The sequence below is a fragment of the Bos taurus genome, chromosome 3 (assembly GCF_002263795.3).
Source record: "Bos taurus isolate L1 Dominette 01449 registration number 42190680 breed Hereford chromosome 3, ARS-UCD2.0, whole genome shotgun sequence".
In the NCBI taxonomy this organism is placed as follows: Eukaryota; Metazoa; Chordata; class Mammalia; order Artiodactyla; family Bovidae; genus Bos; species Bos taurus.
The window spans coordinates 117,218,719-117,242,756 of NC_037330.1; the positions used below are offsets into that span (position 1 = coordinate 117,218,719).

General features: G+C 45.0%; 1 protein-coding gene across 48 annotated transcripts in view; it reads left to right on the forward strand.

Moving 5' to 3' along the window:
• LRRFIP1 (LRR binding FLII interacting protein 1) overlaps positions 1-16,849 on the forward strand; it is a 161,489-nt gene extending 144,640 nt beyond the window's left edge. For 42 of the 48 annotated variants that reach the window (XM_005204993.5, XM_005205002.5, XM_005204997.5 and 39 more), the window contains one exon: positions 1,216-4,143. In XM_005204993.5, the coding sequence (XP_005205050.2) occupies positions 1,216-2,894 (1,679 nt within the window). In that variant the 3' untranslated portion in view covers positions 2,895-4,143. Of the gene's footprint in view, positions 1-1,215; positions 4,144-9,274; positions 9,325-11,441; positions 11,560-12,615; positions 12,696-14,230; positions 14,336-15,988 lie in introns of those variants that run through there. The other 6 variants (NM_001102308.2, XM_005205022.5, XM_005205023.5 and 3 more) reach the window with 1 other exon arrangement.
• The last annotated feature ends 7,189 nt before the right edge of the window (positions 16,850-24,038 follow it).

Here is a 24,038-nt window from a genome sequence, read left to right on the forward strand (position 1 = left end):
ACAGCTCTTTTCATTGTGTTGAAGTTACTGAAAGAAAGTAAGCTGATGAATGTCCACCCTCCCTTTACGTTCCTACCTGAGCGGCTGGGGTGCATCCTGCTGCTCTTACACATTTTATGCATCCTTGGTAACTACTGTGTAACAAACACTCAAAGAACTAGGAAATGCATTTTGTGCATCCACATATTTTTGGATCGTATATCCCTGTTAGTAGAGAATTGTGGGAACTTCCAAATACATAGGTTTATTTTTCATTTATATGTGTAATATTTAAGTAATATAAAATGTGCGTTATAAAACAGACACAATACTAGAGATTTTTAAGGGGTGAAGCAAAGGTGACTGTAAATGGAATCCTGCTTGTCTGTCCACTTTTCCCTGGAGACCGCTGGTGCTAAGTCACCAAGCTGTGACTTTCAGTGACGTGGCAGCTCCTACCCCTCGGTGTTGTTTGTCTTGAGAACCCAAAATGTAATTCTTCCTTTCAAAGCAGTAACAGATTGCTTCATTCCTAAGTCTTTAATCAATGAATGGTTTATGTGTGACTAAGTGGTCTCTTGATTGGAGGCGTCAGCTCCCGCCCCCCCCAGGAAAGGAACAGAGGTGTGGAAGGCACAGGCTGCTTCCCCAGGAAGACAGGGATTAGGGGCGGAGGTCGAGTTCTCTTTACCTCCATGAGCTGTTTCCAAAGTGGCTTCCTGGAGATGGACCTCGAGGCTGAGTTTCTTCAGATGAACTGAATGTTTCTTTTAAAAGTGATCTGAAGGCTGCTCTTAGAGCTGGGTGATGTGCAGTGCAGTTCAACGGCTGGAAGAGTAGGCGTGGTCCCCTTGTGCATCCAGAAATGAGAATGGGGACCACGAACCTTGAGTCATTCTGAAACCCCTCATCTTGGACGGCTGGGCTGTCTGATCCAGAGGTCTTCCTTGTCTGTTAAAAGTTCCCCTTTGAGAGTCCATTCACCCCACATGGCACCAGCAGCCCCTCTGGCCCCTGACATGGCGGCAGTGGCCTCTGTTGACCCCACATTTGCTCACGCGATGGCTGCTTTGCCGCACAGAACTGGCAAAGGCTTCTGTCCGTGTGCTTCTCTGATGGCTCTCTCTCTCTAGGAGCGGGGTTGGCTGGGAAAGAGAACATGTGTTTACGTTGTAATTTCTGTTGTATGGTCAACCACATCATGGGGTCCCTTCAATTTTCTCAATGGTCTTTTAGGAAGAGCCAATGAAGTGGAGGTGAAAAATGAAATGGTGGAGCATGAGGGGAAAAGAGCAATCTTGCAGAGCACTGAGCAAAGACAGCACAAGGAGGACCCAGGAGAGAGCTGTGTGGACACAGAGGCGTCACATCCTGGTGACAGTGCTGAGGACCAGAGAGCCTCTGCGGACGGTGCCCCCTCCCCGGGAACACTAGTCAATTCCGAGAGCGAGGAGGAGGTTCAAAGCCGAGTTCTAGAAACCGCTTCCTTTCTTGCAGACACCCAGCAGGTTGAGTCAAGTGAGGTCTTAAACAGTGAACTAGTTGGTGAAATCCCAGATCCTGGGATTGGGCAGGGCAGTGGTAATGCTTTGGATATGGAAAACCAAAGGGAAGAATCTGCCGAAGAACGGGAAAAAGGAAAACAGGAAGATTTGAAGGCCAACTTGGAAGAGATGAGCACAAAACCATGTCAGGAGTCTGCTCTTCCGCAGATATCTGAGGCTGAAAGGGAGAGCAGTGAAGATCCTTGCAAGCAGAGTGGGAGCCCCACAAAGGCTGAGCCAGAGGCAGGGCTCACTGGGCTGGGGGCCCAGGGGGGCACTGCAGCCTCAAGTCCTCTAAGCGGTCGTGATGACCCAGGGAGTCACCATGAAAAACGCCTGGTAGACACCCCAGAGGGGTCAGACCCCAGCGCAGGGCAGGATGTAGAGAAAGAACTTGCCAACCAGGAGGTAGCTGAGCCCAGGGAGGCCCCAGTTCAGAGCACAGAGGCAGGCAGGGAGAACGAGGAGGCGGAGGAGGATGAAGGAAGAAACTTAAGGGAGGAGAAACCAATTGAGCCAGAGGTCCAAACTAGCCCTCGTCCTCCAGAAGCCGAAAGCAGACCTCAGGAGGTGACGGACCCGAGGGTGGAAGATGCTGAAAGCGAAGCCCTGGATGTGAAAGACCCCAGTGAGGAGAATGACCAACAGGGAGAGGCACTGGATTCGTCGCAGAAGAAGACGAAGAGCAAGAAAAAGAAAAACAAGAAGAAAAAATCACCGGTACCTGCAGAGCTCAAAGATGTTCAGAAAGAGTTAACATTTCAGAACCCAGGTTTAATCGAAGTGAAAGAAGAGCTGGAAAAAGACACTGATGAAAAACCGGTTGTAGATGCCCAGAACGAGGTCACTAAGAGCCCAAAACAGAACAGCGTAGCAGAGAGCGGTGAAAATAGTGGTGGTCCAGAAAATCCAAAAGTTGAACTGGATGGAAAACTTGACCAAGATGATGCTGCTGTAAACGCTAAGGCTGGTGGAGACACATTGGATTTTGAAGATAATATGATTCAGTCGTCAGGCACCAGTAATAAAGAATTAGACGAAGGTGCTGTAAAAGACGAGGCTGAGGAAGATGGTGGTACTCCCAGCAGTCCTCCAGGTCCAGAGAATACAGAGGTGCCCAGCAGCGCCCTGCTCGAAGATGAAAGTCCCGCAAAGGACATTAACGATGCCTCTCACACAGAAGGCGCAGAAGGGCGTGTGACGCCAGAAAATCTAGGGCAGACAGTCAGAGAGTTTTCAGACAGCATTCCTCTAGAGAACGATGGCCTGGCAGCAGCAGACGAGGTGGGGGACTTTAATTCAGAAAGCAAGGAAGAGAAGACAGGTGGGACCGGGAAGGGCAGAAGCAAAGAGGACTGCACCATGTCATAGGTCGGGGCAGGGTCCCGGGGAGGGGCCAGGACTGCACAGCAAGTCAGCTGGGAGAGACTCAGAGAATGTTCTAGACCGGTATAGATGCACCAAATGACAATCAGCCGCCAGGTTATCTACTCCTTCAAGCTATATAGACTGTTACCTGTAGATTTCTATGTCATCATTAAAATGACCACCCTGCTGAGAAGGACTCTTCTGTTATCAGAGTAAGTTCTAACGGGGAGCATTCCAGAAGTATCAGACAGCAATGTATACTGTTTTGTTTCTGCTTAAAATCAAAATCCAAACATTTAGCTTTTATCTTAAGCTGATATGAATGTGCATATTCTTGACCAAATGTATCAGCATCTAACTGAAAGGACCAAATAGTATCCTGAGATTTCCACATTATAATTTTTAAATGGTCTCATTTAAACATATGTGCATTCATATTTGATTTTGATATGTGTAATATAACCTGTACGGTATTTTATTTAAAAAGACATAAATAGCAAAGCAGTGTATAGGTCACTGAGTCATGAGATTTGCACCTTAGGACAATAATTTATCACATGAGGGATAGCAAATAGCTTACTTGCATTTACCTCGTACAAGTATCTTACTTTGGACCAATACTTTTCGATTTCATTCTTGAGGACACCTGAATTCATTTTGTAGGAGATTTTGACTTTGTGCCAATTATGTACCAAAGTTATTTTATACAAAGACTTTTTTTGTTCTGGAAGAGATATATGTTGTAATTGCATTTCCTCCTGCAGTATTTGGGCAGGGAGAATCATTTCTGAAATTTATTTTTTTAATTTTAAAATCAGTACTCTTTGTATTTGTCTAATCATTATTCAGTAGAGCAACACAAAAGGACCCTTGTGCAAACTGCTGAGTAGAGTCCAACAGGATAGTTTTAATAGTTGAATCATTTTTGGTATTTTGGTATAAATATTTTCATTTGTTGTTTTTCAGTATATTCTTAGTGAAAATTTGTTGTTTCGATCCTCCTAAACAAAGTATATATTTTCTATATGAAGAAACATTTAAAAATAATTGTAAAGTTAAATAAAAATCATTGTAAAATATTACAAGGGGATGTACAGTGTGAATGCTATTGATACTTTATGAGATCACATGACTTCGTATTATTGTTACAAGGTATAATTGAGTGCAAAAAAGACCAAAAACCTCAACAAAACTTGAGGCAAACGGAAGTGTTACTATGTCATTGAAATAAAGACATTTTATAATTTTACAAGCCTGTGCTTTCACTCTTGTGCTACTTGAATTCTGGTTGTGGCTACATAATGCTATCTTTAACCTACTCTTGTCTGTTTCTGGGTTGCTAATTCCCAGTCGGCGCTCTGTGAAGAACTGCGTCATGGCCTTTGCCGGTAGTGAATAGCTCCGCTCCTGGCACCCACCCTGGGGCCAGTGTTGGACCGTCCTTGAGCGAGATCTTTTCCTCAGAGAATCTCCTGTGATCTGTGGTTCTGATCAAGAGCTCAGTTGAGAAAAGTCTCCATCCCGTACTTAGGAGTGCTTACAGGTGCCAACATTTAGACTTTCGAAGAGGATGATGGGAATTTCAAATAAACACTATTTCTTCATCCTCTCCTGAAGCAGGGGACAATGGGATGGACCAGTTCTGTCCACTTACGCCACGTGCATAGGAAACTAGAGGCCTTCTAGACCATCAGGACCGAGGGCCGCCACAGACTTGCAAGTTGGTGTCTCTAACTTGAGCAAAGCTGCGCTCGGACTGGAATGCACTCTGTGAGGCAGCCCCCGTCCTGCCTTTTAAGGCCACTGCGGAAGTGATTCAGGCGCTGAACTCACTCCGTGGTGAGCTCGTAAAAGCCTTTTAAGGTGTTTCCTCTGTTTCCCATGTTCAACAGCACATTGAAGGGCACTGCAGTACACTTCCCATCCCTCAGCAGTCTCAACTGTTCACTCCTGCATTTAATCAATAAGCATGTAGATCACCTCCTACATGGAAGGTGCTGGGAGCAAGCACCTGGGACCAGCCTCTAGGGGTACAGGAGCTGAGAATCTGAAAGGGAGCGAAAGAGAAGACAAGGATTCTAAAGGGTCAAACGATTCTTGATCATCTAAGAGCCTTCATTATGAACGAGGACGAGATGACATTACAGCCCTACCCAGTAATTACTGTGCAGGTGAAGGCCCCTGAATCACCAAGAAATGGTTGCCTCTGGTGTACTTGGTGTTGGAAGGCATGGCAGTATTGAGTTGGCCAAAAAGTTCATTTGAGTTTTTCTATACCATCTTATGGAAAAACTGGAATGAACTTTTTACCCAACCTAATATATAAGGTAATTTGGAAAGATCTCAATGTCAAATGAGTCAGACTCAGAAAAGAATCCAAAGGTTACCCGCCAAACACATCCCCAGAGTAACCTGGACCACTGAGGTTTCACTATAATGCAGACAGAGAAAAACATGGATCCATCACTGATTCTTTAAATCAAAAAGCTGGGATATTTTTCAGCCTCAAACCAGAACATAGCGACTGTGTGTAAAATGTTAATCTTCCCTTCAAAGTATAAGTAAGTATAATTATGAGTTTATTTTAAAAGAGAAAGGTACAGAGAATTTTGAATTATAGGGTATTTTCTCACATAAAAAGGTTAGGAAGCAGTAAAATTTTTGAAAAGCGTGTTTAAGAATTACTTTCTGTAACATTGAGTATTTCTAGTTAATGGAAAACCTAATGACCTCAGCATTTAAATTTCCACTGTCACTGGGACCCTGGAATGCTGCTTCTAGGGGTTTAGGTAGTTTAGGGTTTCCTGTTTTCTATTGATAGATTCCTTTCCCAGGAGACCCCTTTGTGCAACATGCCAGCGTGACCATTGAAACGAGATTCAAAACAACAGTAAGACTCATTCCGAGCGTTGGCTCCAAAAGGAAAGGAAGGGGTGTTTGTGAGTGTGTTACATTCGGAATACGTACTTATTCGGTGTGATGATCTTACATAGGGAAAACATCAGGAGAAAAACCCCTTTCACCCTTTCTGCCCCTCTTACTTCAAAGACGTGTGTATTTTTCAAGACATGAAAGACTTCAGCCGTTCAGCTGACCTGAAACAGCGGCTGGTGCAAGGCATCTGTACAGACCTCTTTGGCCCCGTGCTGCTGCTGCTAAGTCGCTCAGTCGTGTCCGACTCTGTGCAACCCCATGGACCACAGCCCACCAGGCTTCTCCATCCATGGGATTTTCCAGGCAAGAGTACTGGAGTGGGGTGCCATTGCCTTCTCCGTAAGCAGGAGGAAAAAAGAATCATCAGCAGCAGCCTGTCCTGTCCCAGTTCCCCCTTTTATAGGAAGGAGGGGTGGTCCTGGCGTGGGAGGCTAGGCCTGGGCAAGATGGAAACTGACCACCTGGATTAAGATCAAACTAAGTCAGTGCAAGAAGGAAGCAGAGAGAGGGCCACACTCAGTGGCTTTCTCGAGACCTGTCTTATGATCATTGTCTTCACGAACACGGGGGGAGCTGACTTTTCTCTGCAGTGGGGCGGGGAGGCCTAAGGATGGGAGAAATTAGCCTAAGGATGAAGATTATCATTATTAAAAGTAAGCTATTTACCCTCTCTGTGCCTCACTGTACTATCTGAAATCGGGGTTAGAACCTGCCTTTTAGAGTGGTGATGAGGATTAGATCCAAGTAATGCACGAGAGAGAGGCGTGCTTCTTGCTGGTGGTCGACCTTGCTGTAACCCCTACAGCCGCAGTCACAGCACACGGGTCCCCCAGGGCAGGGCTGGGGGCCCTCTGCTTGCTTGCTGCTCCCTTGACTGTCTCTATGGTCTCGCCACTTTGTTCCTCATTTCACAGGTCTCTAAAGTTCACACCAGAAAGTGTGTTGGGATTTAATATATCGGGTGAGTGGGCCAAAAATCTCATTTGTGTTTTTCCATTCAATCTTATGGAAAACCCCAAGCGAACTTTTTGGCCAACGCAATATAAAAACCAGATTTGTTTAAAAAGATAAACTGTTGACAATATTACTAAAAATAACTTTAATTTCCAGTTATTTTTAACTTCCTAATATAAAGGAACACTCTGAGTCTTAGACTTTGTGACTTAATTTTCTTAAATGTTCATCTCTTGGGTGTCAGAGACCAGTGATGAGTAGGATTGCTTAGTGAGCATAAGTTTGAGACATCCTTGCTGAGTATTACAGTGATTACCAGTCGGGCCTCACTATTCACCTGACAAGTTAGACCTGTTGATTTTTAAAGCTGTAAAAAAGCGGTACTCCTTTTCTTTTTTTATTGAAGTACAGTTGAGTTACAATATTATATTAGTTCCAGATGTATAACATATATAAAAACATAGTTCAGTATTTTTATAGGTTACACTTTATTCCCTAACCTATACAATGTATCCTTTAGCCTTTTTATACCAAGTATTTCATACCTTTTCATCATCTTCTCCATCTTGCTTCTCTCCTTTCCCTCTCCCCAGTGATAACCACCTGTGAGTCTGTTTCCATTTTGTTAAATTCATTCGTTTGCTTTATTCTTGCAGTGTGTGTTATATGTGATAACACACACTGTTTTTCTTTCTCTGACTACTGTCCTCATTTTCTTTATATCAGACAATTTTGCTTCTTTCTCTCCTCCAGTTTCCTAAAACTGTCTAGTTTTAATCTTCTCCAGTTCTGCTTTAAAATTTCTCACATTTCTCTCTTTATTTTTCATGTTTCCACTGTAAGACTAAAGGTCACATTATCCTTGTTTTTTTTATTGCTAGCACTGTTATTACATTTTAACATTTTTTACTTGATATTTGAAAACTTCTAATAGAAAAAATAATAATAAATTGTAAATGGACCCATGAGCCTCAAGTCCCTTTCTGTTATATTCAGTGTTTCTTATGCCTGTGGTTACTGTATATAGGAGTATTAAATATACAGGATAAAATGAAAAGCGATATTGCATATGAGAGCCAAGTTTTTAATTTTTTTTTAATTTTTGTTTCAGTGTTGAGTGCATTTATGGAAAGGACAAAATAAAACATCTGTCAGAAGCAATTTATATGTCAATTAAAATGGAACTCAGAAGGATGATAAATGTATCTTACACATAACTTTTTCTGCTTTCATTTATTTCATTGTTATGCCTTTCAAAATAGCAACTTAGGATGTTGGGAAAAGCCAATTGAGAAAGCATATAATTTTTATTAGGATAGATGACTTTGCAAGAATGAAAACGAAGGTGTGTCTTTTATGAATTTTCCATTTCACACATCTAATCAAAATCTGGGCAGTGTGAGAGCGCTGCCCCTTGGGAATAGGAGCCTCAGTTGGTCTGACTCAGACAGCCAGGTTTATGCAAACAGTGAGCGCAGTGGTCAGGGGTGCGGCCCGGGGCCTCAGGAAACCTGCTGGGCCGGGGTCCTCCCCTGTAGAGGGGAAGTATAGCAGCAGCGCCCCCCGTGGGGCTTCGTGGGCGGTAGTGTGAGTCGCCAGGGCACACCACAGCACACACGGGCATCTGTCAGCATCAGCTCATCCTGATGTTGCCTGGAAAAACTGGGGAGGATGTTGCCCCTAAAGCCCTCCCCAGTCTTAGTTTCCCCCCTGTACTCTGGAGACCATATTCCTCAATGCCCCTTCACAGAGACGTTGGGGGGATTTCTGGGTGCTTCCGTTCAGCTTAGTCGCTCAGTCGTGTTGCACTCTTTGAGACCCCATGGACTGCAGCACGCCAGGCTTCCCTGTCTTCCACCATCTCCCGGAGCTTGCTCCAACTCTGGGTGCTTACGTACATGCAAACTTCTGTGTCTGGGGTGGGAGGAGTGACAGAAACCTGAGCTATTGTTTCGTTCTTCCTCAAAAGAAGAGCAGCTCCTCACAAGTGGGTTAGCCGGTGTGTCATCGGCACACTTAGGGTCTGTAAACAACTCTGACGTGGGTGAGTCTTTGAGAGAAATGAAGAAGATACACATGTCTGGGGTAGAAACTCGGAGAGTCAAGGCTAATGAAAATGCTGGTTATATCTGGTCGTGATACTCGGTGTGTTTGTAATACCTTGCTAATGATGTTAAACCATGAAGCCTGTGAGATCTTGTGTTGCAGTGTGGTTTGGCCTTAGAGCTCTTGCATGCTAACCCAAAGTAGAAGATTAGCCTGCTTGCATGCAGCCGGATACTGCCCTACGAGACAAGCATGTGTGGGAGGTTGACGCGGCTCAGCCCTCCCTTGGCTGAATTCCTCCCATCCTGTCTGTGGCCTCATTCACTGTGGTACGTGCGTAATACCATCGTCAGTTTCACTAACCCCAGTGCTCATTCTGCGGTTTAGCCATCTGCTGAAAGACGCATTCACCGAGTCACCTAAACCTGTTGTCTTTCTGATTTCTTTAGATATTAGGTTGAAAAAGCTTGTTGATGAACGGGAATGCTTATTGGAACAGGTAACAATCTTTTTTATTACTTTTCAAGTTCTGGAATGGGAAACCTGAAACTGGGACCCTCCCCACTCCAGCTTCTTGCTTCATCAGGAAACCCCTAATGCATCATGCCTGAAGATATCATCAAGCCAACCAGTGTTCTTAATGTTTTTATCCAAGTGAGACATCAGAAGTCATACTGGACTTAGGATGTCCCAGAGATTCAAGGCCATGTTCTGAATTTGGCACACTCTACATGAATTGCTGCTTAAATAAAAGATTTGGGTAAAAGACGTTGAATAAACATTGAGAGGCAAGGGTGTTCCTGAGACATTCCAACACCCTTCCTCATCTGCCTGCCCATAAAGGTCAGTTTTGGGGCTTCCCTGGTGGTCCAGTCGTTAAGAATCCACCTTCCAATGCAAGGGGTGCACTATGAATCCCGGGTCGGGGAATTAAGGTCCCACATGCAAAAAAAAAAAATTTTTTTTTAAGTCGGTTTTGTAATCTCTCAGTGATCAGCACCCCTGTCCGGCAGATATTTCTTGCTTATAGCTGATCCAAGTTATTTTCAGTGCTGTTTACCTACCTTGATCTCTTCTGCCTCAGGAAATCCGACACAGTTGTACGCTTTGGTCTTTTTCATAGTGGGATAGTGAAAGCTGCTCAGTCGTGTCCAACTCTTTGTGGCCCCATGGACTATACAGTCCATGGGATTCTCCAGGCCAGAATACTAGAGTGGGTAGCCTTCCTTTCTCCAGGGGATCTTCCCAACCCTGGGAAGACCTGGGTCAAGCCCAGGTCTCCCACATTCCAGACAGATTCTTTGTCAACTGAGCTACCAGGGAAACCCTTTTTCATATGCAAGGTAGTATTATTAAGAAATTATTCCACAATCACTTTCTTAGGAAACTCGATTCTCCTCATTTTCCCTCGTAAGCCTAATCAAAGGTATCTGCCTCACTTTTTTCGAGTTTTGAAGATTTCTCTCAAAATTGGGTAAACCACTAAATGTGGTGAGAGGATTCTCTTGAAGTGTCTGTGATCTTCTGTAAACCTGTGTCCATGGTAATTCTGTACTTGCTTTCCAAAGCAGTGTGCACCAATGGTCTGTATATCAATGTGGGTCTGTTCTGCTCCTGTCAATGGCAGTGGGGAGGACTTCCAACAAGTCCGCAGAGATTGGAGGCTAACAGGACCAGGGCTGGGAGACTCCCCATTGCACAACAGAAAATTCTACACACACACACACACACACAGCTGTTAATTGCAATCCCAACTGCTATGTGTGTGTCTGTCTCAGAGGGAAGAAAGCCATGTAGACACCAACCCCTTGCAGGTGGCAAACCTGCAACCTGATGGGGTTCTGCTGGGGACAGTGCTTCTGTGCCTGGAAGGCTCCTGGTGGCCTATCTGGCTTTTTAGTGAATAAAGCAAACATAATTGTGTACAGATTTATGAACTTGTAGATAAACACTTCGGCTTCCCCGGTGACTCAGCTGGTAAAGAATCTGCCTGGCAAAGCAGGAGATGCAGTTTCAATCCCTGGATCGGGAAGATCCCCTGGAGTAGAAAATGGCAATCTGCTCCAGTATTCTTGCCTGGGAAATCCCATGGACAGAGGAGCCTGGTGGGCTCCAGGCCAAAGTGTCACGAAGAGTCAGAGCATGACTGAGTGCATATGCATACATAGATAAACATTAAAACTATTTTATGGAAGAATCTCCTGAACTCAAGAGGAATTTCAGCCTTAGAGATAATTTTTCACCCAGAGTTACAAAATAATGCATGCCTGATACTGTAAATATAGTCTCATTTTCACCCATTATACTATTACTTTCAAAGAAGAGTGCTCACTGGCGGAAGGTTTTTCATTTGTTTATTATTTGGGTTTGTTCCTTGACAAATAAATCAGAAGAGAGACTCCCCATCTTCCCGGTGGGTGGTAACATTTTGCTGTATTTCTCTCCGGCTTCTTTATGTAACTCTTTACCTTAGAGAAATGCGAAGTGCTGGCAGGACAACATCAGATTGTACTTGTGGGGCGTGGGGTTTGACTTGACATGCTCCTTCCTTTCTGATAGGCTCTAGTCTCAATTAAAATAGAGAAATTAATGTACTTTTTCGGTGGATGTTTTCAGATTAAGAAACTCAAGGGGCAGCTGGAAGAGAGACAGAAGAATATCAGATTAGACACTCTGCACCCGGAAGACAGTGTCTTACAAAATGGGACGGACGTGCACGCGACGGATCTACAGAGTAAATGTCAATCCTCGTGTAGAAGGAATCCCTTAGCCGTGTGTGGCTTTTATTGTACTAGTGCAGGCAGAGAAAACTATCATGGCAAGGAGTGGCCAGTGTTCCCCACGTTCTCCCAGGAGCCCTTGAGTACAGAAGCAGAAAGCTGTTTCTTCGTGGGCTAGGACAAGGATGGGCAGTGGGCAGGACAAGCATGTTTCTGTCTGAGCCTAGGAAACAGAACAGGTACCCCAGAATGAGCACCAGGGTACCACCAGATGAAACCACATTTGCTACGCTGGACACAGTCTTTGGATCTGCTGACTGTATGGGGAAGTCAGAAGGTATTTTTCTGTGCCAGTAAACTGAGTAGGAAATGGCAATCTGCTCCAGTATTCTTGCCTGGGAAATCCCATGGACAGAGGAGCCTGGCGGGCTATGGTCCAAAGTGTTGCAAAGAGTCGGACGTGACTGAGCACGCACGCTCCCACAGATAAACACTAAAACTATTTATGGAAAAATCTCCTGAACTCAAGAGGAATTTCAACCTTAGAGATAATTTTTCACCCAGAGTTACAAAATAATGCATGTCTGATACTGTAAATATATCAGTGAAGAGCTGACTCTTTGGAAAAGACCATAGTGCCGGGAAAGATTGAGGGCAGGAGGAAAAGGTGTGACAGGATGAGATGGTTGGATAGCATCACCGACTCAAAAAACACGAGCTTGAGCAAACTCCAGGAGACAGTGAAGGACAGGGAAGAATGGAGGGCTGCAGTCCATGAGGTCGCAAAGTCAGACACGACTTAGCGGCTGAACAACAGCAACAACAAAATGAGAAAGAGGCTTAAAGGGATAAAAGCGTGCCCAGTCTCTCGGCCTACTCCCCGTTCCCCCACCATTTCTTTGTCTTCTTTGCTCTAGGGTGCTCTCCCTGCGGGGTGAGAGCGCCTCCTGAGTTGTGGGACCACAGGCAAGAAGATTACATGGTTAAGGGCTTGGTTCCCAGTAACTATTGTTTTAACATTTTAAAAGCCCCGAGAGCTTAACAAATTTTCCTTCTCTTTCAACCTTTAGGGGATGCCAACAGACAGATCAGCGACCTCAAATTTAAACTTGCAAAATCTGAGCAAGAGATAACTGCATTAGAACAAAATGTACGTGCGCACTTTTAAGCCATCATGGGCAGCCCAGCCGATGATTTAACTGAAGTTTTTTATTTGCTAGAAAGAACTCACCCTTCAAAGGCTGAGGACAGAAAGAGGCAGAGAATTTTAGAACCAAAAAAGGTCCAAAGGAGGATAAACAAGGCAGCAAGTCTCTCCAAGCATTTCCCGCAAGGAGAGGACATAGGGAGGAAAGGCCACTGCTAGGATCTGGGCTGTTAGCGGGCCTTCCCCGTGGCTCCCACTGTAAAAAGTTGGCCTGCAGTGTGGGAGACCCCAGTTCCATCCCTGGGTCGGGAAGATCCCCTGGAGAAGGGAATGGCAACCCACTCCAGTAGTCTTGCCTGGAGAATCCCACAGATGGAGGAGCCTCGTGGGCTACAGCCCATGGGGTCACAGAGTCGGACACTTAAAATCGATGCCAATCCTTTACAGGGCTTCCCTGGTAACTCAGAGGTAAAGAATCCACCTGCCAATGCAGGAGATGTGGATTTAATCCCAGGGTCACGACAATCCTCTGGAGAAGGAACTGGCAACCCACTCCTGTATTCTTGCCTGACAAATCCCATGGTCAGAGAAGCCTGGTGGGCTACAGTCCACAGGGTTGCAAGCAACCTAAGCATTACTTAGTGACTAAACAACAACAATCCTTTATAAACAAGATTAGTTGAAGAAAGTACCTAATGTGGCTGGGGAGTTTTCTTGAAAGTTCTTTAAACAAACAAAAAAATGGTTAATCACCAAACACTTGATGCAGGTGTCTCCCTCTTGCCTGGGTTTTCCCTCTTTCCCTCCCAGCCCGGGGCTCGCTCTGATCTCCTGATTTGGGGCACTCATACTTCTAGCATGCTGGGCCCTGGGACAGACTGTGTCCTAACAGAGGGGAGAAATAAAAACAGGTCCTCTTGCCCCCTCCATCATGGGTATATGTGGCTGGAACTTCTGAGAAATTTTGTAGAAACGAAAATGAGAAGCCCACCTCCAAAGCAATGTGTGTTTGGAAGCATGACTTTGAGGGCAGCAGAATCTATCTCCAGCCCCAGATGCCACCCAAAGCCGCCTCCTGTACCCCCCCCCCCGCCCCCGGCACCCCGAGTCCCTTGTCTCTCTCCTACCTTCCTGCTTCCTCACCCCACCACCTCTGGAAGAGATCGGATGGGAGCTGAGGTCCTGAGGGAGCCGTTGCTTTGCCAGGCTGTTCTGCAGGATCGACCCTCATCAGAGAGGATGGTGTCCCAGGGTCAGCACGGTGGGAACCACACTTGGGACAAGGGTCAGAGAGGAAATGAGTCCCTGATAGGTGCCAGTACTGGGTTGCTCGTAAGTGTGAACAAACAGCTTGCGTGGCTAGAACCTATGGGACAGCTCCACATCCTAGATCATCATCTAGATCATCATTCTTGCTGCAGTGTCTTCTCTCCTTTTATTACTTTACACCCTCGGATCACAAATATAAGCAAGCAGTCGGGGAGAGAAAACAGGCCTATCAATTTATACACGTGATTTTTTTTTTCCTTTCCTTCCAGGTCATAAGGTTAGAAAGTCAAGTATCACGTTATAAACAGGCTGCTGAAAATGCTGAAAAAATAGAAGATGAACTTAAGGCTGAAAAACGGAAACTCCAAAGAGAGGTAAATTTTCTAGGCTATTTCTAGGAAAAGAATGGGTAATGATATTCCGGTTGGGAGAGCAGGGTGAGGATCTGCTGCCCGGAAGTCTGCCGCTAAACCATTCATTGTTGGTCTTCCAGGCCACTCTGAGGAGCCTTGCTCACATCGTAAAGGAGGGGTTCCCCTAAAAAACCTGTCATTCTGTTTTTTGCTCACGCGTGTGCTTAGTCGTTCCCACTTTTTTGCGACCCCATGGACTATAGCCCACCAGGCTTCTCTGCCCATGTGATTTCCCCTGCAAGAATACTGGAGTGGGTTGCCATTTCCTTCTCTAGGGAATCTTCCCAACCCAGGGATCAAGCCCATGTCCCCTGCATTGCAGGTGGATTCTTTGTCACTGAGCCACTGAGGAAGATCAGGATTTTTTGGCTTTTTTTTCCACTCTAGCTGCTCTGCTGTTCTCTTTCCTTTGATTTTCTACATCTCACACGAATACATGTGGGTTTACTGCTATTTATTCTGCTTGACATGTGTTGTGTTTCTTTGATCTGTGACGTCTCTTTTCTAAATAAATGTTGGAAAATTTTCAACCACGATCTCCTTAAGTGACTCCTCTTCCCGAGAGTCCACCTTCCCCCTGGGACTCTGATCAGAGGATACCAGACCTGTTCATGGACCCTCTGGTATTTCTCTGCCCATTTGTCATTTCCATTTCCTGTCTCCTTACTTCCCAATGTTGCAAAATGTACAGTTTTTAGAGATCTTCCAGTTCGCCTCCTTCTGTGTTCTGAAATAGACTCATTCCTGATAGTTCCTTTGTTGATCATAGCCTCATTTCGTGAAAGATTTCGTATGCAGCTGTTCTGTTTCCCACACTGATGACCAAAGCATGTTCAGTCTTTGAGGTCTGTTTCTGTTGTTTTGCTTCTGTTGACAAATGGTTCGTCCCATCCTGTCTTTGGTGTCTCATGAGGTTATGCTTGATTTAAATGTATAGGAATACTCCAGGCTTGCCTTGGGGGAATTTCCACTGAGGGGCTTGCTTCTGCGTCTGCTGGTGAAAGCCAGGGCAATGGGAGTTTCACTTGTCTCAGAACCCCACCCAGCCACCTGGAGGGTTTTGGATCAGAACCAGAACCACAGACTCTATTCGGACGATGCATGTCTCCACAGTCACAGGGCTGTGAACCCCCACCTTGGGGCACCCCCACTCTGCATGCTCCTGCTGGTCCAGGCGGCTCCCTACTGATGTGTCTTCTGCTGTGTCTCCCAGGCTCTGTGGCCCTGGCTCCCCGGGTACCATCCTGGCCTCAGGCATTCTTGCTTTGGTTTCTGGCTGCAGAACCCAGAAACCCAGCTGCACAGGGCTGTGGGGAGCGCCTCTTCCGGCTGGGCTGGCTCAGCTCTTGATTGTGTGTTTGTTGGCCTCACCTTCTGTGAGACCACCAGGATCCCCAAGACTGTGCCACGTCTGGGTCTAGTTCCCAAGGGAGGGTCCCTAGTTACTCATGAAGCTAGAATCTCATGCCTTGTGTTACTTTTTAAATTAAGAAATATACATATACACACCTGGAGGTATGTGTGTATTTTCAGGATCTTGATGGGTCTGGGTCATCATTGTGATTTTCAGTGGGGTTAGAATCAAAGCTTGCTGACTTTCACCTTTGTTTTCAGCTTCGCTCTGCACTGGACAAAACAGAAGAGCTCGAGGTGAGCAACGGCCACTTAGTGAAGCGTCTGGAGAAGATGAAAGCCAACAGGAGCGTCCTCTTGTCCCAGCAGTGAAGGACAGTTCTGAACAGGACACGGATGGGTGGGTGGAGAGCACGGGTTCATAGGCTGGTCTGTGGCTGCCCAGGAGCGCTGCTTCTCCCCCTGCTTCTCAGAGGACACCCCGGGGAGCACCCTGCTTTTGCCTGGAGCCCTGGCAGCCATGAGACGCCTCTGTCTGCAGATTGAGACCCAGTCCAGGGCAGCCGCTCTGCACCAGCAGGCCATTTAGTAAGCACACTGGGCCATGGAGCTCTGTTTCCGACAGTGCGGTGGCCTCTTCACCCCGTTTAAAATGGTGTTTGGAGTAAAGACAAATGTGGGACTCGAGTTCTCTTTCCATGTGTCTTGCTGAACATTAAGGGGAAATGTTTCAGTGTTGGGACTTGCTTTCGTGGCAGAATCTGCAATTTGAGCGACTTCAGTAGTATCTCTTAGTCTATGCTTTTCATACACAAAACACTGTGGAACCACAAGCCATTACCAAGCAAAACTCTTTCACTAGAAACAAGTGGATGGTCTAGAAGTAAAAGTGACCTTAAGCAGACTCTTTCCAGGCAACACTGAAGCTTTTCTAAGGGGGTTTTGCATCAGTTCAATCCGAAGAATACTTTTTTCCAGGGTAATTAGGCAACAACTTCACTGAAAAACAACAGCTTTTCATTCGCATTATTGAATCCTTATATTTGGGAAACTGAAGTTGTTAACTTCTTTTAAAAAATGTACTATTAGAAAAATTAAAAATTGAAATGTTGAAAGACTTCAGCAATGTGGTTTTTATTTTTCCCACTGAGAAAGAAGATCTTTAACTATTTTATACTAATTTTTCTGTATACTTTGGGATACTTTTTCATTTTCTCAGCATTATCAAATCAACCCATATTTCTTTCCCTCTTTAATAAAGAAGGTGTATTCACAGTGAATAGGAATAGAACACAGTAAGAATCAACACTCTTAGAATAAAAAGTAAACTGAAGAAGTTACAGACCAGAGTAGACACAATTCTAATATCTTCAAGGACAAAAGTAGAAGTCATTTCGATACTTGCTAATTTGGGGTTATTCTTTGTATATGTTGGATTTTAGATAATGCTGGTTTAGCAGGCCAGCTTTCAGGGTATTAGCAAGTGCAAACCAAGATAATATCATCTGTATGTATCCCTAGTGTTGACAGCTGGAGAGTGCTGAGGTAGGAGACATGAGTTGTGTGTATATAATTAAGAAAGCATTCCCAACAGGGTGCTAGAGGTCTGGGGTACACAAGGCTGCATTTCACTGGGTAAGAGGAATTTGGTCTCCTTGTGCCGAGAATATTTTACAGTGCTATCTGCATAAAATATTCAAATAAACACATTGAGGTATTATAGGAGAACGTAGAAAAAAATCATTTGAGCAGAATCAATCTGTTGACACCAAGCAGATGTGTTAATGTGTAGTAACAGAAATGACCCCCACGCCTGAGGTGCACACTACAACACAATGGTAAGATCTTGCCTGATGAAACAGGGAAAGTGAAATGCAGTCAAGACAGGAAGTCAAAGAGGAAGGCCAAGGAGTTCCATTTAGGCCTTGTCAATTTTGAGAAGCTAAAGAAACATAAAAACAGCTGTGTGATGGAGGAGTGAGTACTTCCTGACCACTCTGTTTAAAATTGCCAGCCTTCAACAATCCCTATTCCCTTTCCTGACTCATTTTTCTCAACTTACTGTCTAAGAAACAAGAGATCTTGTTTTATTTACCATCTCTCATTGGGCTTCCCGTGGCTCAGCTAGTAAAGAATCCGCCTGCAATACAGGAGACCTGGGTTTGATCCCTGGGTCGGGAAGATCCCCTGGAGAAGGGAAAGGCTACCCACTCCAGTATTCTGGCCTGGAGAATTCCATGGACTTATAGTCCACAGAATCGCAAAGAGTTGGACACGACTGAGCAACTTTCACCCCCCACTGGAATGTAAGCTCCAGGATGCCAGGGAACTGTGTGGAACTCAGGAAAGAGACCTGGGTGAAGGTATAGATTTAGGAGTCATCAGCAGAGAGGGGATTTTTCAAATCTTGGGACTAGACTTGCCTAGCTGTTATGTTCAGTTGCTAAGTCATATCCAACTCCTTGCAACCCCATGGACTGCAGCACTCCAGACTTCCCTATCCTTCACTATCTCCTGGAGTTTGCTCAAACTTGTAGACTGAGTCGATGATACTATCCAACCATCTCATCCTCTCTTACCCCTTCTCCTCTTGCCCTCAATCTGTCCCAGCATCAGGATCTTTTCCAATGAGTCGACTCTTCAAATCAGGTGACCAAAGTATTGGAGCTTCAACTTCAGTATCAGTCCTTCCAATGAATATTCAAGGTTGATTTCCTTTACAACTGACTGGTTTGATCTCCTTGCAGTCCAAGGGACTCTCAAGAGTCTTCTCCAGCACCACAATCCGATAGCATCAATTCTTTGGCGCTCAGCCTTCTTTATGGACATGCCTCGGGAAAGAGTGTAAATAATTAGAGGGCACAGGAAAAGCCAAGAACAATCTGATGGGCGTTGAGGAGCATTTACTTGTGAATGTCATTGGGAGTTCTTAGAGAAATGCACGAGGTGCAGTTTCCCAAACTGTTTGATCATGGAACCCTGCTTTTCTCAGAACCTTCTGAGACAAGGACTCTGCGAAGCACAATTTAGAAAGTACTGCTGTAGCTACAAGACCAGGCACAAGCGTATGAATTCCTTGTCTGAGTCCTCTGCTCCAAGCCTGCATCCAGAAGCAGCCCAGTATCCCTTTCCATGATGTTCTTCAATATCTTGACCCTGCACAGTCCAGAGTGCAAGATTCCATTCTTTTATCTTTACAGAAGGCCTTTCAAGTTGCAAATTTGGGTGTCTGAGGCTCATTTCTGCTTGAGGGGACTACCCTAGACCATCTCCAGGTGTTCTTCAACTGTGGTCACCACATTACGAGCCCATCAGCAAAACCATAGCTTAATTCATCAAACCACTCACTCCTCACCATCTTATTCATCAGAATCTTCTTGTTCCACTATTTTTCTTTCTTTCAGAGTCCTATGCTTAGTCACTTCATTGTGTCCAACTCTCTGTGGCACCACGGACTATATCCTGCCAGCCTCCTCTGAACATGGGGTTTTCCAGGCAAGATTACTGGAGTGGGTTGCCATTCCCTACTCCAGGGGATCTTCCCAATCCAGGGATCAACTCTCGTCTCACTGGCAGGCAGATTCTTTACCACTAGCACCATCTAGGAAGCCTAAGGGCCAGTTATCCAAATTTATGAAGATAATTTTCCCCACTTTTAAAAGGAGATTAACAAGACTGTTTCTAATCATAAATGAAAATAATATTCTCATTATGTTACTAACTTTGATCACAACCTTCATAATGCTTTTTACTATTCATTACAGTGCTTATGAGAACAGGGGGCAGAACAGAGAATACAATTTCATGCCTACTATGTGCTACAGTTCAATCTTATTTATCAGTATAGATGGAAAACTGTAAGTAAAATTTTAAAGTCAGATTCTACAACATGCTGCTTCGTCATTTCAGTCATGTCCGACTCTGTGCGACCCCATAGACCGCAGCCCACCAGGCTCCCCCGTCCCTGGGATTCTCCAGGCAAGAACACTGGAGTGGGTTGCCATTTCCTTCTCCACTGCATGAAAGTGAAAAGTGAAAGTGAAGTCGCTCAGTCATGTCCGACTCTAGCGACCCCATGGACTGCAGCCTACCAGGCTCCTCCGTCCATGGGATTTTCTAGGCAAAATTACTGGAGTGGGGTGCCATTGCCTTCTCCAATTCTACAACATAGTAAAAGACTATTCAACAAACAGGGTTTGTAGATGGCTTAATATTAGAAAAGCTAATACTTTTCTAACATTACACAGATTTCCCTGGTGACTCAGTTGGTAAAGAATCTGCCTTAAATGTGGGAAACCTGGGTTCGATCCCTGGGTTAGGAAGATTCCTTGGAGAAGGGAACGGCTACCCACTCCAGTATTATGGCCTGGAGAATCCCATGGACTGTATAGTCGATGGGGTCATAAAGAGTTGGACATGACTGAGTGACTTTCACTTTCACTTTAATAATTAGAAAAGCTAATACTAGATCAATTAGGAAAAAACATTTGATCTCTCGTTAGATCCTATGAAGATTTCTAATGACAAAATTCTTAGACTGAAGAATAGGATAATTCCTCAGCATCATTAAAAATACTATTTCAAACAGTTAACATCACATTCTATAGTAAAACCACAAATAGAAGCATTTTCATTTAACAGAAAACAAAGATGCTTAGTCAGCAATGTTTAGGCAATACAGTAAAACATGAAGCACTAATAAGGTATATATGTTGGAAAAGAGGTAAAATATTATTTGTCCTCAGTTGCAAAACTATAGAATTTAATGAGTAGTTGTTGTTCAATCACCCAGTCATGTCCAACTCTTTGGGGCCCCATGGACTGCAGCACACCAGGCCTCCCTGTCCTTCACCATCTCCTGGAGTTTGCTCAAATTCATGTCCATTGAGTCAGTGATGCCATCCAACCATCTTATCTCATCCTCTGTCATCCCCTTCTCCTCCTGCCTTCAATCTTTCCCAGCATCAGGGTCTTTTCAAATGAGTCAGTTCTTCGAATCAGGTGGCCAAAGTATTGGAACTTCAGCTTCAGCATCAGTCCTTCCAATGAATATTCAGGGTTGATTTCCTTTAGGATTGGTTGGTTGGATCTCCTTGCAGTCCAAGGGACTCTCAAGAGTCTTCTCCAACACCACAGTTCAAAAGCATCAATTCTTTGGTGCTCAGCTTTCTTTATGGTCCAACTCTCACATCCATACGTGACTACTGGGAAAACCATAGCTTTGACTAGACAGACCTTTGTCACCAAAGTAATGTCTCTGCTTTTTAATATGCTATCTACATTTGTCATAGTTTTTTGTTCAAAGAGCAAGCATGTTTTAATTTCATGGCTGCAGTCACCATTTGCAGTGATTTTGGAGCCCAAGAAAATTAAGTTCCTTAAAATATTAAGATATGCATGCACAGAAATCAATAGCTTTCCTATATATCAACATTGACTAGTGAGATTTAGATAATTTCATTGGGGATCTCATTCATAATGGTGAAAAGTAACTCTCCCCACAACAAAACAGTAATAACCTTAAAAATATAATGACCTATATTAAGGAAATCTGTGTGTGTGTGTGCTCTGCTGCTAAGTCGCTTCAGTTGTGTCTGACTCTGTTCGACCCCATAGACGGCAGCCTACCAGGATCCCCCATCCCTGGGATTCTCCAGGCAAGAATACTGGAGTGGGTTGCCATTTCCTTCTCCAATACATGAAAGTGAAAATGAAAGTGAAGTCGCTCAGTCGTGTCTGACTCATAGCAACCCCATGGACTGCAGCCTACCAGGCTCCTCCATCTATGGGATTTTCCAAGCAAGAGTACTGGAGTGGGGTGCCATTGCCTTCTCCGGTGTGTGTGCTCAGTCGTGTCCAACTCTTTTCAACCCCAAAGACTGTAGCCTGCTAGGCTCCTCTGTCCATTAAATTTTCCAGAGCAAGAATACTGGAGTGGGTTGCCATTTCCTACTCCAGGGGATCTTCCAACCCAGAGACTGAATTCATGTCTCCTGCATCTCCTGTATTGGCAGGAGGATTCTTTGCCACTGCACCACCCGGGAAGTCCAAGGAAATCTATACATTCTCCTCAGAAATGTAAGACATGAAAAACTACAAACATGTACAGTAAAAATAAATATCATAAAAAAGTAACTTTCTCCTAAATTTATAGATTTAATATGTTTGTTAGGAAAATCACCTTGAGTTTTTGGGAGGTACACTCACAAAATTATTCTAATTGTCATCTGTCATACTGCAAACCTAGATAATTTTGATAAAAGACAGTTTGGGGCAGTGAGTAGCCTCTGCCAGGTGTTATGGATACAAAAGTGAAATGACAGACAGGTCCCTGGACAGCCAGCCTAACTCACAAGGGCACACACTGTTTTTCTCTGCCATATTTTCCCACTGCATTTCCTGAGAATTTCCAGAGTGTGGCTTCCATGCCATTAAAGGAGCTCTACAAATTGGCCCCACTCTTGTGCGTCTCAGTCTATTCCAGACATTTCAGCTCCCAGTGACTTCTCTCTGGTATCAGCTGGACTATATAGTCCTTCAGAGGAATTGCCTTAAGTTTGTACTCCTTGGCCTGCCAGATACACAGTGAGACCTCAGCAGGTGTTTGTGGAATAAGAAAAAAAAAATGTTAGCAGCTCCTGAATACAGAGATAAATATGCGTAAGGACAGGAAAGTCCACATGGGAAAAGATTCCAATTTTAACTTTCTATGTAGCACTCCCAAGTAACAATCAAAGGGAGGCTCTGGGAGAAGCAGGATTACAAGGAATTTCTATTCTCTTCTTTATATTTTTATGCATTAAATTCATGCGACTTCAATAAGTTTAAGTGTTTCAGTTATAAGAAATGAAATGTTAAAGTAATCAAATCATAAAGGACAAATAAAAGCTATTGTGCAAATACCATTATTCTGTACTTGGAGAAGGAAATGGCAACCCACTCCAGTGTTCTTGCCTGGAGAATCCCAGGGACGGGGGAGCCTGGTGGGCTGCCGTCTACGGGGTCGCACAGAGTCGGACACGACTGAAGCGAATTAGCAGCAGTGGCAGCAGTACTTGGAATGGGGTAAAATCACATTAAATCACAAATGTATTGACAAATTTCATTAAAATGTAACACTTCACATCAAAATTATGGAAGCCCCAAATCGATTATATAAGAATTGCCTGACAGGAAAGGCAGTGCTGCAGGCTACACACACAGACACCAGAAACTACTAGGAGCAAGAATCCCGCTGCCCCAAGGCTAGGGGGGAATATCTGGAGATGGCATCAAAAAACTGATTTTAATGCAATCTATGTGTGTTGCGGGGGGGCGGGGGCGGCAGTACGTACAGTCCTGTCCGACTCTTTGCAACCCCATGGACTGTAGCCCGCCAGGCTCCTCTGTCCATGTAATTTTCCAGGCAAGAATCCTGGAGTGGGTTGCCATTTCCTCATCCAGGGGATCTTCCTGACCCAGGGACCAAACCCACCTCTTTTTGGCGTCTCCTGCATAAGCAGGTAGATTCTTTAACACTAGCGCCACCCGAGAAGCCATTGCAACATCAAACGATTTTAAACGAAATGATATAAGCAAAAGTCAAAATCAACACACACAAAATGATGGGAAAATGCTCATTTTAAAGACAGGATAACGATCCCTTGAGGAGCCATATTAGAGCTGGAGGCAAAAGGAAAAATTAGGAGTACTGATGTGGCTATCTCGTCCAATTTGGATTTTTCATTACGTTTGATTTCCTTAAACGACGCGTTAAAATATCATTTATCTTGATTACTGAGGGTTTTGATGCCCCCCCTAAATTTTGAGCCCGAGGCCAAGTAAATGCCTCATTCTCTCACCCCAACCCTGTTCCTGCTAATAATAAAGACTGCCCGTAGGAGGACAGGTTGAATTAGACACGAAAGGACACGGGTCAGCGGTGACAGCTGCCCTAGGAGGGCGGTCAGGCGTGGTTGTCCCGATTCTGTGGGCGCGCGACTCGGACAGTACCGAGCCCAAACCAGGCGGCAGTGGGGCCTCTGCGCGAGGGTGTGGCGCCTTTGCACAATCGCGCGGTCCACACGAGAGTCAAGGGTCCCGGGCTACAGAGCAGTTAAGGTTCCGCTGGGCTTCGCTGCGAGCTGATCCCGTGGGCCGCACCTCTTCTCCCGCCGCCAGCCAGCGCACTATCACAGCGGGCGACCCCGTTCCCGCCTTCCTGCCCGCACGCCCGGCCAATCACGGCGCCGCCCCTGTGCACGCTGACCAATGGGAGCGCCCCACCAGGCGGCGGGCTGAGCCGCCGGCCGTTACCCGACGGGCCCCGCGG